This window comes from Hypanus sabinus, chromosome 7 (genome assembly GCF_030144855.1).
Source record: "Hypanus sabinus isolate sHypSab1 chromosome 7, sHypSab1.hap1, whole genome shotgun sequence".
NCBI lineage: Eukaryota > Metazoa > Chordata > Chondrichthyes > Myliobatiformes > Dasyatidae > Hypanus > Hypanus sabinus.
This window is the reverse complement of record NC_082712.1, coordinates 82,175,259-82,188,842: the sequence shown is the minus strand read 5'-3', so window position 1 is coordinate 82,188,842 and position 13,584 is coordinate 82,175,259. Positions and strand designations below refer to the sequence as shown.

Sequence of the window (13,584 nt, the reverse complement as noted above, 5' to 3'; positions counted from 1 at the left end):
CATTCACCTCCTTACTGCACTAAAATAGCTGCTTTCTCCCCCCTACACAAAAGAAACCTCTATCTACATGAGTCCTGCTGAAGTCTCAGCTCAAAACGTTGACTGCACTTTTTTCCCCCATAGATGCTGTGTGTATATATATCATCCCCAGGCACTTTATGGGAGTGTAATTAAAAGAGCCACAGAAGGGGATATTGGCGTGAATTGCTGAAAGTTTGGTCAAGGAATTGAGTTTACTGAAGCAGAGGGAGCGAGCAGAGTGGAGATGTCCAGAAGAGGAAAACCCCAAGATTAGGATTAAGCAGACTAAGGTAAAGATGCTAATGAAAAACCAGAAATGGAAGGGACTGTGAGATCTGAGTGGATGTGGAGCAACTGAGAGGGACAGAGCCAGGGTGGAGTGGGTAGAGAAGGGAGAATTTACTTTTTAGTCAAGGTCAGCTATTGGAGCTTCAAGTGGTTGATTCAAAAGATAACTAAATGCCTGGCTGAAAATAAGCTGAGGTACGGGGAGGGAGGCATGGTGATTAAAAAAAAAGATTATAAGGTTGGAAATTGGGCTGCAGGACAGAGGGTGCTGACAGTTCAGCAAATGGGGGCAATGGAGTAAGAAGCAGTAGTAGCCAACTCAGAAGGACATTTTACAGGACACACTGAGGCGCTACGAAATCTACCGACGGCACTCAGCCTACATTCTAACCATTCAATTCCTTAACTACACAGTGGCCACAACATACACCACTTAAATATGCACTGTTGCTTACTCTTGCAACAGTATCTCCTACATGTCCATCACTGAGGTCAAAGAAAACAGTCCTGATTTGGAAATATATCGCCATGCTTTCATTTTGGCTGGGTCTAAATCCTGGAACTTTCTACCCAAAAGTACTGGTACCAGAAAAGTTTGGAGTGATTAAAGGTAACCAGTTAATACCATTGTTTTCCAGAAAGAACTCGGCTACAAATCAGTGAATACAAATGAATCAAAGACAGTGGAAGCAGCCAGACCAGTTGTCTTTGTTCTTGCCACGAAGTCGAAGGAGATGGAGGCTGCATTTTGCGAAGTGACTCTGCACCCTCCGTTTTGTGAACTGAAGTGCTTGGCTTGATTAAAATTTTGAAGTAGACACAATGCTCCAGGTAATCCCGTTGGACTAGAGATAATTTCAAAACAGGAAGTTATTTGTGAGGTATTCTTTGCTTGGACATAACATGCAGGTTTGTTGGGGTCCGTGTCTGCCCTGAGTGATTTGAGCTGGTTACTGAATGAGAACAAAGAGCCATAGGTTACCAGTTGTCACTTGGGTAATAAATATATGCTGGCTTGGACGAGAGCCAATAAAAATGTGTAAAGGTCAATCAAATGACCCATAGCCAATAACACTGAAATGCAACATTTGAATTAATAAGAAATGAATATAGAAACAGACACTGTGCAGCAACATCCTCAAAGAATAACCATCTCAGATTCAAGGGTGGGCAATTCTGCCTAGAACAAGTGGCCAGTGCAGACTAGTCTACCTGGGTATTACCTTTTCTATTCTTTGACTATTCAGAAGAGTCAGGGTAACCTAGCAGGTGTGCACACTGGTACTTTGTGTATTAATTCATGTACTTGTTAGTTTAGACAATAAAGGTGCTTGTTGGTAATTACAGATTCTCTCTGCGCCTCTCTGATCAGTGCTGCAAGCGGTGATCTCTTAAGGACACCATCTTAAGGACAATTAGGGATGAACACTAAATATTGGACTTGTTGGCAATGGTCATATCCTAAAAAAAGAATTTTTAAAAATTGGAAAGTAGACAAGTTTTTATTTGAAAGCCCATGTAAAAGAAGTAGCAAGCCAATACCAATACATCCAGGATAACTTACCACTGAAATACCAGGTTGGGGACTCGATAGATATCATACACAAGACAGTATGTTACAATTAAACTTGATGCACATCATTTAATGCACAATGCTCACTTCTGATAGGATAATAATTGCCAGGATATCAGATTTCATCAACCAGATGAAATAATTGCACTCCTCCCCACCCCGGGTGTGCTAGATTATGATTAGTAGTGAATTAAATATTAGTTTCACATGAAAGGATGAAAAAGTTTAGAAAAAATGAAATTTGTAAGCATTTTTATTCCATACATGCTCTCAGATGATTTAACAGTTAAACTAACATGAGATCAACAACATTCCATCTGTGCTCGTTGTTTACTTTGTAGATTATTTTGGTGGTTTATTCAGTCTGGTTAATACCAATCAATTCTACTTATCTGCAGCTGAGTTGTGGTTTAAAGGCAGAGTCAATCTAGTACATAGAGAAAAAGTAAATCAAAATATTGAGAACAGGAGATTTGAGGTTATGTTGAAGTTGTATAAGACAGTGGTGTAGCCTAAGTTGGAGACTGAGTGCAGTTTTGGTCATTTACCTAAGGAAAGGTATTAATAAGGTTGAAAGAGTACAGAGAAGGTTGCTAGAACTGGAAGATCTGAGTTAAAGGCAAGATTGAATAAGTTAAGACTTTATTCCTTCGAACGGAGACAACTAAGAGGAGGTTTTTTGATAGAGGTATACAAGACTACGTATATACAAGCAGGCTTTTTCCACTGCGATTGGTGAAAAGTTTAAGGGGAACATGAGGGAAAACTTTTTTCATTCAGAGGGTGGAATGAGTTGCCAGCACAAGTGGTGCATGCCAGCTTGATTTTGACATTGAAGAGAAGTTTGGCTAGATACATGTATGGTAGGAGTATGGAGGGCTCTGGTCCTGGTGCAGGTTAATGAGTGTAGGCAGTTTAAATGGTTCAGCATGGACTGGGTGGGCCGAAGGGTGTACTATACTTATCTATGACTCTAACAGAGTATTGGATTAGCAGCAGAGGATGAATCACAATATTCTAGCTCTCTAATGCATTCCATTTTTTGGCCCAGAATTCATGGTCTAGTGCATCTATAACCATGGAACAGAATGATCGTACCACTCAGCAAAAGTCCCTGAACTTGCTGACAAGTGTAGGATGAGGTTTAATTGGCCAGTGGGGTAGAGCTCTTTGCTGAAATCTTAAAACAGGACGTTTTGGACACAAGTATTAGTTTTGAATCTTTTAGTTCATCATCTTCGATTTTGAACAGACTTATAAAGTTCAGTTGGGTCCAGTTAACTTATTTACACAAAGTTACCACAGTCAGCACACAGTATATCCTCAGATAAAGCATTCCCAAGAAAAGTCCGTAATGCTTAAAGTTTTTGAGGGGTGGGGTTGGGTGGGAAGAGAGAAATCAAGTTCATGGCAAAACCACATGCATTGGCAGAACTCCAGAATGAGAATAGATCAAAAATCTGGCACATGCTTGATCTAAATTCAGTCTAGAGCTAGAGTGAATCCAATTCCCCTTTGGGGCAGCTTAAATAATCTGTTTGCAGATACAATAATACTTCCTTTTTCTTATGCCTGCATTAGCCACCCATCTCTTACTTTGCTTGCTCATAGATATCTGTCAAAGCCCAGATTGACTGCCTTCTTCATTAAGGCAAATCTTTTTGAATCCTATGAACAATTCAAATCTAGAGTTTTGTGGTGGAACCATGCTTCAAGTAGGATCTATTGCCCAGAAAACTAAAGCTGCTAAGTCCACGGCTGCCACTAAGGGGCCAAATATCAACTTCAGATTCACTCCGCATTACGTTTGTCCTATTTGCACTCCATGCCTTAATGCAAATTGGTCGCTGATTGGGATTTAAACTGAACCGAAAGAAAAGCACTAATTACTAGGACAATCTGCAAAAGGATACACACATACATGGGCGCGCTCGTGTGCGCGCACACACACACACGCACAGGATAAGACATTGAAGGATTGGTCTTGTAGTGAGATGCAAATGGATTTGAAGGGGTCATTCAATATGTTTTACAAGAGTACGTAGAGTAATCCTGGGGTGGGCAGAGCAGAAATGGGAAGGGATGGGGGTAGGTAGGGGGAAACAATGTCCAAACCTGTGTACCTTGCCAGTTAGCATGTCGACATAAGGACCTAACGATAAAAAAAATAAAAAATAAATCATTCTTACACACACACGCAAAAGAGGACATAACGATCCCACAGATACCAATTTTTTTTTTGCTACTGTGATTGCGTTAGGGATCTAATTTCAGGGTACTGGAAGACAAGTAATCACTATATCCCGTGGCATATCAATCTGCATGTACTATCCCACCTAAGCCAAAAAGGCTATTGGTAACAACTTCCCAGTGTTGTGCTTTCTCCCCTATGAATTTTAAAATAAAAACTCAAATCTAAGCCTTATGCCAATGTGTATCTAAAGATGCATGTTTTACTTGGACATTTATGATACAATTCCAACAGCTATTGATCCCACACTCACCTCATATTCTGGACAAAGTACTCTGATTATTGGAACTATACTTTTCATGAGGGGTTTGAGGACAGGGGAAGAGTGGATGTTCATGGGGTATACAGAGACGGGGGGGGGGGGGTTAGGGAGGAGTCAAAGGAAAACACCCTGGTTACTCCTGTGAAAATGTTGCATGACCCCTATAAGGGAGAGGAGCAGACACCTTGGGGATGATATGAAAGGGATGAGGATTTGCAGCCTGCACCATTTACCAGAAGCAGAGCCTGTTCTTGCAGTAGCTGCTGCTGAAGAATCTCTAACTGCCTCTGCTCCTCCTCTAATTGGTGCCTTATGTACTCCTAGGAACAGAGAATGCAAAATGATTCACGGAAACAGAAAAAGAAAGGTAACAATCAAGAAAAAAATACCCTTGTCCACGGATACAAATTAAAACTCCTTAAGTACAACTTGGGGAGGGAAAAAAACAGCACTCTGCAGTTTCACTTCATGTTATGCTACCACATATCACTGTTTGAAAGGAAAATCACGTCCCTAAAAACTGGAAGTATTTGATACCAAGGATACCAAAATGAATATGGTCACGGCAAGACTTAAACGATGGAGAAGCTTAATATGCAGAAGCTGAATTAAGGCAAACTGTGAACACTTCAAATCTAGAACTTGAAGGCTGAGGTTTGAGCATTTTCTTTCTACTGTCAGGGCAAACTTGATTTTGCATCCAACAGGCTGAAAAACAAGTGAATGTACTGTCAAAGTGGAGGCAGTCTCCATCACGCTATCTAGCACCTACCCACCCCTGAAAACAAGGAGGCAGGTAATTTCTCACCAAGGGTTTTACATTGTTATGGTAGGTTAACACCTCCAAGAGGACCACCACCTTGTTGTTGGGTTTGAAGGCTTGTGTGCCTCAGTGACCTAGAGCACTATTTGGCTGGAGTCAGGGCTTTTTGCTTTGGCTCTAGGTAGGGTCATCCATGCCAAACAGGTCAGAAAGGGCAGAGGCCAGACTAAGTAGTCCACTCATCCTGCAGATTCAGTGTGGGGGTGGGGGCAGTTCAGCTCAGGGCTAACAACCCTTGACTGGTAAAACAAAATTGTTACAGAAACAGCAACAAAGAATCCTTCTACATCAGAGACCTGAATGACTGTCAGTAGTGAAAAATCAAGAGGAAGCTGCTGATATGATGAAGGAAGGCCTCAACACCACTAGAGGTGGAGGATCTTCATGCTGCCGTAAACACCAGCAGCATAGTGGAGAGCAAGCAAGTAGATTAACAAGCTGGCTAATACTGGTTTTATAATTTATATTTGTTCATTAGTCTCAGTGTACATAATTCAATTTACAGTGGCAGCTCATAAGAAAGATTAGTTGGTACGGAGTCAAATAAAATTCCCCTTTTCTTTTAGGTCAAACAATCTCCAGCAAAAAAATCTGTTGTTTGTTCAATTCTTGAAGCTTGCAAGCATCTACTTCAAATGCTGAGTAAACAGGGCTTCTTGTAATACAGCATATGAAGAACTGTTTGTCAGAATGTGCCAAGAATCATGTGGTGAACGAGTTGGCGGGTGAAGAACAGTTTGTGTTGTGAGACCCCAAACAAATGTTGCAAATAAGGGACTGTGTGTTATTGTACAGGGGACATGGGGTTGGATTTTGCTGTCATCTTGCCCGCGACAGCATCAGTTCCTGCTACCTCATGGTCCCATGGGAATCAGCATCCTTCATTCTAAGACCAGCCAATGAGAAACAGCAGTCTATTGTATGAAGGAAAGCCTTTGCGGGTTTTGAACCACTCCTTATCCGACACTCACAAATGTATTTTTGCATAAAAACACTTAACAAAGAGGGCAGATTCTGGTTGAATTGCTGCCTTTGTCAACCAGGGACATCATAGTTAACTTGGTGCTTCGACATTGCCTCAGGCAGAGTCAGAAAAGGCCAGGAACTGAATATGGACCTTCAGACCAAAAATACTTTGAAGACGTATTGGAAAAGTCCAACTGCAAACACTACATAAAATGATAACTGGTTAAAGATTAATTAAGCTGCTGCAAGTGGGGTGTATACCTGTTCTCTCTCAGCTTGTCTCCTCTCCTCTTCCCTCCGAAGCTGCTGCATCTCATCTAACTGCCGCTGATGCTCTTTTTCCTGCTGCTTGCGGAGTTCCCGTTCTCTGCGTTGTTGCTGAAAGTAGAGATTTAATCATTAGCTCAGTGTGCACATAGCAAATTAAAAGGACTGCATCTGCACCTCAGGTTCGCAAGGAAACACAGAGGGTCATAGACACAGCCCAGCACATCATGGGAAGCAGCCTCCCTGCCCATGGACTCTGTGTAACCTTCTGGTAAAGGAGTCAGCATAATCAAATACCCCACCCACTCAGAATGTTCTCGTCTCTCTCCCCCAACCCAAATCAGGTAAAAGCCTGAAAGCACATACCACCTGACTCAAGGACTGTCCTGCTGTTGCAGTCCCTTAGTACAATTGTGAGGGATCTTAACCTCACAATCTAACTCGTAATGACCCTGCACCTTATTGTCTGCCTGCACTGCACTTTCTCTGTACCATAACACTTTGTTCTTCATTCTGTTATTCTTTTATTCTTTACTACCTCAATGCACTGTGTAATGATTTGTCTATATGGTTGGTACACTAGACAAGCTTTTACTATACCTTGGTCAAGCCGAACACCATTTATGGTTGGGTGAGCTGTTCTCCAATCTTGGCAATTTGCTTGCAAACACTTGGTCACCATGTGAGGAAACATCATCAGTGTGCTGTTGATTGTAGTGTGTCCTCTGAATGCTTGGCCTTTATGTACTTTTCAATCAACTCTCAAAGGCCACACCACAATTAATAGCGCACTGATGGATGTTTTCCCATGAGATGACGAAACTTCTGTGAGTAAGTTGCCAAGATTGGAGAACAACTCAACCCAACATCAACCACATGAGCTATATATTTTCCGAATAGTTTCCAACCACTACTGAGGCTACTTTTCTTCCTAATTTTTAATGCTCTTCCAAGACTGAACGGTATTAGTGGGAATGCTTCAGTGTAGCTTCCTATGAAAGTAGCCCCGATGTAACATCAACTGCATCTGCATCCACCAAATATCACCCATGAACTTAGAACCTTTTGTAATATTTGGTTTGGCACTAATAAAACACCAACTGGATAGCCACCTACATAAAAATAAAGATTGAAAGGGCAAACACAGGCCAGGAGTAGAGATAACTCTTCTGCTCTTCTTTCATGGTATATTTTATCTTCACACAAGAAGGCAGACGTGGCCCAACCATGTTCCCCTCCACCACCACCTCCTCTGTCTGGTGGAGCTCTTCCTCATCCTCAACAACAACTCCTTTGGCTCCTCCCACTTTCTCCAGACTCAAGATGAAGCCACGTACTGGCATGGGTCCCAGCTACGCTTGCCTCTTCACTGGCTAGGTGGAACAGTCCATATCCCAAGCCTTCCCTGATAATTCTTTCTGCACTACACTGATAACTGCATTGGTGCTGCTACATGCACCCATGCTGAGCCTGTAAATTTCATCAACTTTGCCTCCAACTTCCAACCTGCCCTGAAATTTACTTGGTTCATTTCTGATACCTCTCTCCCCTTTTTTGATATCTGTCTTCATCTCTGGATACTGACTATATACTGACAGCTTTTACAAACCTATCGACTCTCACAGCTACCTTGACCTCTTCCCACCCTGTCTCCTGTTAAAAAAAACTATTCCCTTTTCCCAGTTCCTTAATCTCCACCACATCTGTACCCAGGATGAGGCTTTCCTTTCCAAGACATCAGAGGTGTGCTCCTCCTTCAACTAACAGAGTTTCCCTTCATCACCCATATCTCTTTCACTTTATGGTCATCTGTGCTCACCTCATCTTTCTGCTACAGGGAAAGAGTACCTCTTGGTCGTCGCCAATCACCCCATGAACCAATCAACACATCATTCTCCACAATTTCCGCCATTTTCAACAGGATTCTATCAGCAAACACACCCTTGCATTCCCACCCCCCCCACCACACACACTCTGTGGGGATCGTTCCTGCTGTGATTTTGTTGTCAATTCATCCCTCCCCACTAATCTCCCTCCAGTTACGCATCACAGCAAGCAACAGAAATGCTGCAGCTGCCCATTCACTTCAAGCCCGGAGGTCAGTGTCTGGGCAGGAGATCGGTGTGTCGTGGGAGATGGAAGATCTAAGGCTGTGTTCCCAGAGACCTGAGATCTTTGGGCACAGTGCTTGAAAAAAGCGACACAATGGATTTTTAACATTGTAAACCAGCAAATTGTTTGTTGTGTCTCTCCTCTCAATGTGAAATGGAGACACCTCTTTCTCCCTTATTAGGGAAAGAGAGAGCCTGTGGTATGTCAAATACCAGGTGAATGAGTAGTTTTTGGGGTACTGCAAGTCTGTGTCTTTGCCGCTGTGCTCGGTGACGAGTGCCGATGCCTTTTTTTGCCGGTGGGGGGAGGGGGATCATTGCTGCTGCTTGTGCGTGGGAGGGGACTTCAGGGTTCTAACATTTAACTGTCATTCACTCTTTAGGGGCGCTCCTCTGTTTTTGTGGATAGTTGTGAAGAAAAAGCATTTCAGGATATATATTGCATACATTTCTCTGACATTAAGTGTATCTTTGAAACCTCTGAAGCTTCAAAGAGAAGAGAGAACAGAGAATCCAATGAGAGAACGTCACATTGAATGATACTTGTGTCACCCAGGGATACTGGAGTGGCTTTCAACGTGGCATTTTCTGATTGTACGCTCTGTAGTCTGTATCTTGAAGCACTTCAGCTTGGCCTGATGCTGAGTCACTAAAGGAGAAAAGTTCAGTTCAGGAGTATTACATACAGTTCAGGTCACCCCACTATAGGAAAGATGTTGAGGCTCTGGAGAGGGTGCAGGAGAGATTTACCTGGATGCTGCCTGGTTTAGACAGAATGTACTATCATGAGAGGCTGGATAAATTTAGGTTGCTTCCTCTGGAGCAGCAGTGGCTGAGGGAATATCTAATAGAGGCTTATAAGATTATGAGAGGCATAGATAGAGTGGACAGAGAGCATCTGTTTCCCAGGGTTGAAATGTCTAATACCGAGGGCATTCATTGAAGGTGGGGGGGGGGGGGGGGTAGGTTCAAAGGGGATGTGAGGGATTGAGTTTTTTTTAAACTCAGAAAGTTGTGAATACCTGGAATGCACTGCTTGGTATGGTGATAGAGGCAAATACATCAGAGGCTTTTAATGTTTGGATAGGCACATGGTTATAAGGAAGGTGGAGAGATATGACCATGGTAGGAGGAATGTGTGTTTGGGTGTTTTTGATTTGCTTTTTAGCTGGTTCAGCACAACACTGTGGGCTGAATAGCCTGCTCCTGTGCTGTACTCTTCTATGTTAAGGTAGTCTAAGCAGTGTAGAGCCGAGAGGTCCATTCCCAGTAACTAAGTAGTCTTATGAACTGAAAAACTTGGGCTCAAGTTCTTAGAGATATAAAAGTTAAAAGAGATAAGAAAATAATTATATTGCCACTGTAAATATTTTAAATAGATTTTGAAGGGTGGGAGAAGGCCAAGTATTTATTTCTATGCTACAAACTCAGTGCAATTCTTCGCAAGTTTCAAACTAACAAAAGACCAAAATATGGGAGTGGATATGGCATGGAATGGCTATCGGCTACGGCTATCTTTTAGAGATAGCAAACATTACTGATAAGACAACTGGAATTTGGGGTTGGGAACTGAAGGATCTTTCTGAATGGGTGAATTAAAGTGGACAATACAGCCTTGTCCTTGTGACTGATTCTGTGCAAGGCCAAGCAGATGGAGTTGAGCCTTTCATTGTAAAAATGAATCCGAAAACTAATTGAAAATTGCCTGAGCAGGAAGTAAAGCAATATGCAAGCATCAACTCAGACTCATGGATTGTTCTGAAATCCTCATGCAAGCTACAATACAATTGTTCATTTTGTATGTGGTGATCACAAAGCACTTAAGATATTTCTCTAATATTTACAACTGTGCTTTGGACACATTAAGAATCCCTCTTGTGCTGTCCACTCTCAAAGATCTTCAGCAATAAACAAACAAGAAAAAGAGGCTCCGGGTAATAAGATGCATCAGAGATTTAGTCCTTAGCAACCAGGTTCACTGTTACAAGTAGGAAGTCTTGTATGAAATACAGCACAGTACACATTAATTATAATGAGGATCGCGATGACAAATTGTGACTGAAAGGCAATTTGAAGTGCAGTGTCAAACTGTGACAATAAAAAAGCCAGTGCTGCTTTTGATAAATCCTTAGTGATACAGATTTCATGTCCGATAACATTTCAGGGAATTCCAACTTGTGTGAAAATAGAATGCAGCAGGTCAGGAAGCATCTATAGAGAACTATAGAGTAAATTCCCCCCCTTCCTCCTCCTCTCTTTTTCCATTCACCCATCTACTTACACCACTGGCAGCAATGGAAGTCCACTAGTTATGTTCAGCTCTTTCATCTTTCATCTCAGTTTTCACTACTGTCAGTGGAGATTCAGGAATACAGTTGCATTCAGATGTAAAAGGATTCTTCAATGCTGTTTCTGTAACAATTTTGTTTGACCAGTCAAGGTTGTTAGCCCTGAGCTGAACTCCTGAACATGGAGGACCAGTGGCCCACTCTAAGACTGGCTTGTACACTCTGACCTGTTTGCCATGTCTGACCCTACCAAGCGCCAAAGCATAAAGCCCTGACTCCAGCTAACATAGCTCTCCAGGTCATTGAGGCACACAAGCCTCCAAACCACAGCAAGGTTGTGGTCGGAGGATTCCCCATCTGGTTCTCCTCTCACTTCACACACCCATCACTTCCCTCTGATCCCAAACCCACCCCCACACTTTCTTTCCCTTTCTCTCTCGGTCCACTCTCTTCTGCTATACTTCAGTCCAATGAGAACTGCAGTCCAGTAACCCGCCTATTTAACTGTAGCCTGATCACAGGACAATTTACAATGATGAATTAACCTATCTGTGGACTGTGGGAGGAAACCCATTCAGTCATGGGGAGAATGTGCAAAGTCCTTACAGAAATGCAGTCCACATAAAGGCCAAATTCTGTACAAAGGATCAGGTCAGATAACACTGGAGTGAAATGGCATAGTATTACTCTAGAATCTGTGAACATAATTTCTGCTGCAGTGAAAGCAAACAGAAAATGTTCCCAAGGATGTTTCTTTTACCTCTTCCAACCGGCGCCGCTGCTCTTTCTGCTCTTCTATGCGTTTCTGCCGCTCGGAGAGGAGCTGCCGCCTGCGCTCCTCCAGATCCCGGCGAGGCAGCACGATCTGCTGCTGCTGCTGCTGACGCTTCACGGCCTCTGACCGCTCCTTGTTCTCCTGCTGCAGGCGGAGGAAGTCTCGCCGGAGAGTGGACTCGCCTGGCAAGTTTACAATGGAGCTGTTGGGCAGGCAAGAGGGGAAGGAAGGGGGCAAAATATTATGAAACATATTGCATAGGAGACAATCAGCTCTTTGTTTGCTCTTGCCCTCCCGCATCTTGTCCTGCTAATCTTTCCTTTTAATATATACTACACATACAGACAGTTGGCCATAGTGTAGCACAAGGACCATTTACATTGTGTAACACTACAGCCTGGGCTTGCTCAGGGTAGTTAATCTACCATCATCTCATTTCTCCAAAGAAAAAGCTTTGGGAAAAGACAGAAGTATGGGTGGAGTTACACCTCTACCAAAGGAGGTGCAAAGCACTCCTCCCCCCCCCCCCCCCCCACCTCCCCGCTAGCCTACAGGTCACCTTTGGGCAAGGTGTAGCACCTGCTTAGCCCCTCCCGATCAGGGTCACGTGAAGCCATGGGAGCAGGTGGTGGATGGTTGTATCAGCAGCTGGTGCAGATCACAAGTCGTAGTTATGCAACCACTGAAGCCAGGTAAGACAAATTGTCACATGCTATCTCCCAACAGGACTCTAACCAGAGTAACATGCATAGAATGCTGGCGGAACTCAGCAGGAAAGGCAACATCTATGGAGAGGAATAAAGAGCTGACGTTTTGGCCCATGAAGTGCTCTCATCTCTCTGTTACCATCCGGAAGGTGGTACAGGAGCCTCAGGACTCACACCACCAGGTTCAGGAACAGTTAATATCCCTCAAACGTAAGGCTCTTGAACAAAAGGGGATAACTTCACTCAACCTCACTTGCCCCATCGCTGAAATATTCCTACAACTAATGGACTACTTTCAAAGATTCTTCATCTCATATTCTCGCTATTTATTACCTATTATTATTACAGGTGTCCCCCGTTTTTCAAACGTTCGCTATATGACAACTTGCTGCTACAAAAGACCTACATTAGTACCTGCTTTCGCTAACCAAAGAGGATCTTCGCTTTTACAAAAAAAAGATGCCCGCTTTATATGTGTGATTACCCTGAAAAAGACTACAGTGACCGTGAAACCTTGTGCGGGCAGCTGTTTGCGCATGTGTGTACGTGAGTACATATGCGTATACGTGCTGATTTTTTTCCCTCCAAATTGACTTTGGCTCACTGTATTCCCGATTTTGATAAGTGAAACTACACCATACATATAATATTTCTACTTTATATAGGATATATATTTATCATATCATTCCTGCTTTTACTATACATTAGTGTTATTTCAGGTTTTATGTGTTATTTGGTATGATTTGGTAGGTTATTTTTTTTGAGTCTGGGAACGCTCAAAAATTTTTCCCATATAAATTAATGGTAATTGCTTCTTCGCTTTACGACGTTTCGGTTTACAAACAGTTTCATAGGAATGCTCTACCTTCGGATTGCGGGGAAACCTGTATTCTTTCTTTTTCCATTTGCACAATTTGTCATCTTCTGCACCCTTGCTGAATACCCTAGTTGGGCAGTCTTTCACTGATTCTGTTTTGGTTATCATTCTATAGATTTAATGAGTATGCCCACAAGAAAATGAACCTCAGGGTTGTATATGGTGGCACATGTTTACTTTGATAATAAATTTATTTTGAACTTTGAGACTCTTTATTAGTCCTGAAATGTCAGCTTTTATTTCTCTCCTATAGATGCGAACTGACCTGTAGAGTTCCTCCAGCATATTTTACATCCACCTGAAGACAAATGCAACATTGATTAACACCTCATCTGAACAAGTACGTTGCCTGAAACTCAGCTCTCTTCTAGTGTG

The 13,584-nt window shown here is 42.6% G+C and overlaps 1 protein-coding gene across 2 annotated transcripts in view; it reads right to left on the bottom strand.

Annotated features, from left to right (window-relative positions):
• Nucleotides 1-13,584, bottom strand: part of LOC132396903 (misshapen-like kinase 1) — a 326,920-nt gene that overhangs the window by 91,380 nt on the left and 221,956 nt on the right. The window contains exons 12-14 of one of the 2 annotated variants that reach the window (XM_059974976.1): nucleotides 11,611-11,827; nucleotides 6,446-6,562; nucleotides 4,629-4,715 (exon numbers count right to left, since the gene is read on the bottom strand). In XM_059974976.1, coding sequence (XP_059830959.1) covers nucleotides 4,629-4,715; nucleotides 6,446-6,562; nucleotides 11,611-11,827 — 421 coding nt within the window. The remainder of the gene's footprint in view (nucleotides 1-4,628; nucleotides 4,716-6,445; nucleotides 6,563-11,610; nucleotides 11,828-13,584) is intronic. The other variant, XM_059974977.1, reaches the window with a different exon arrangement.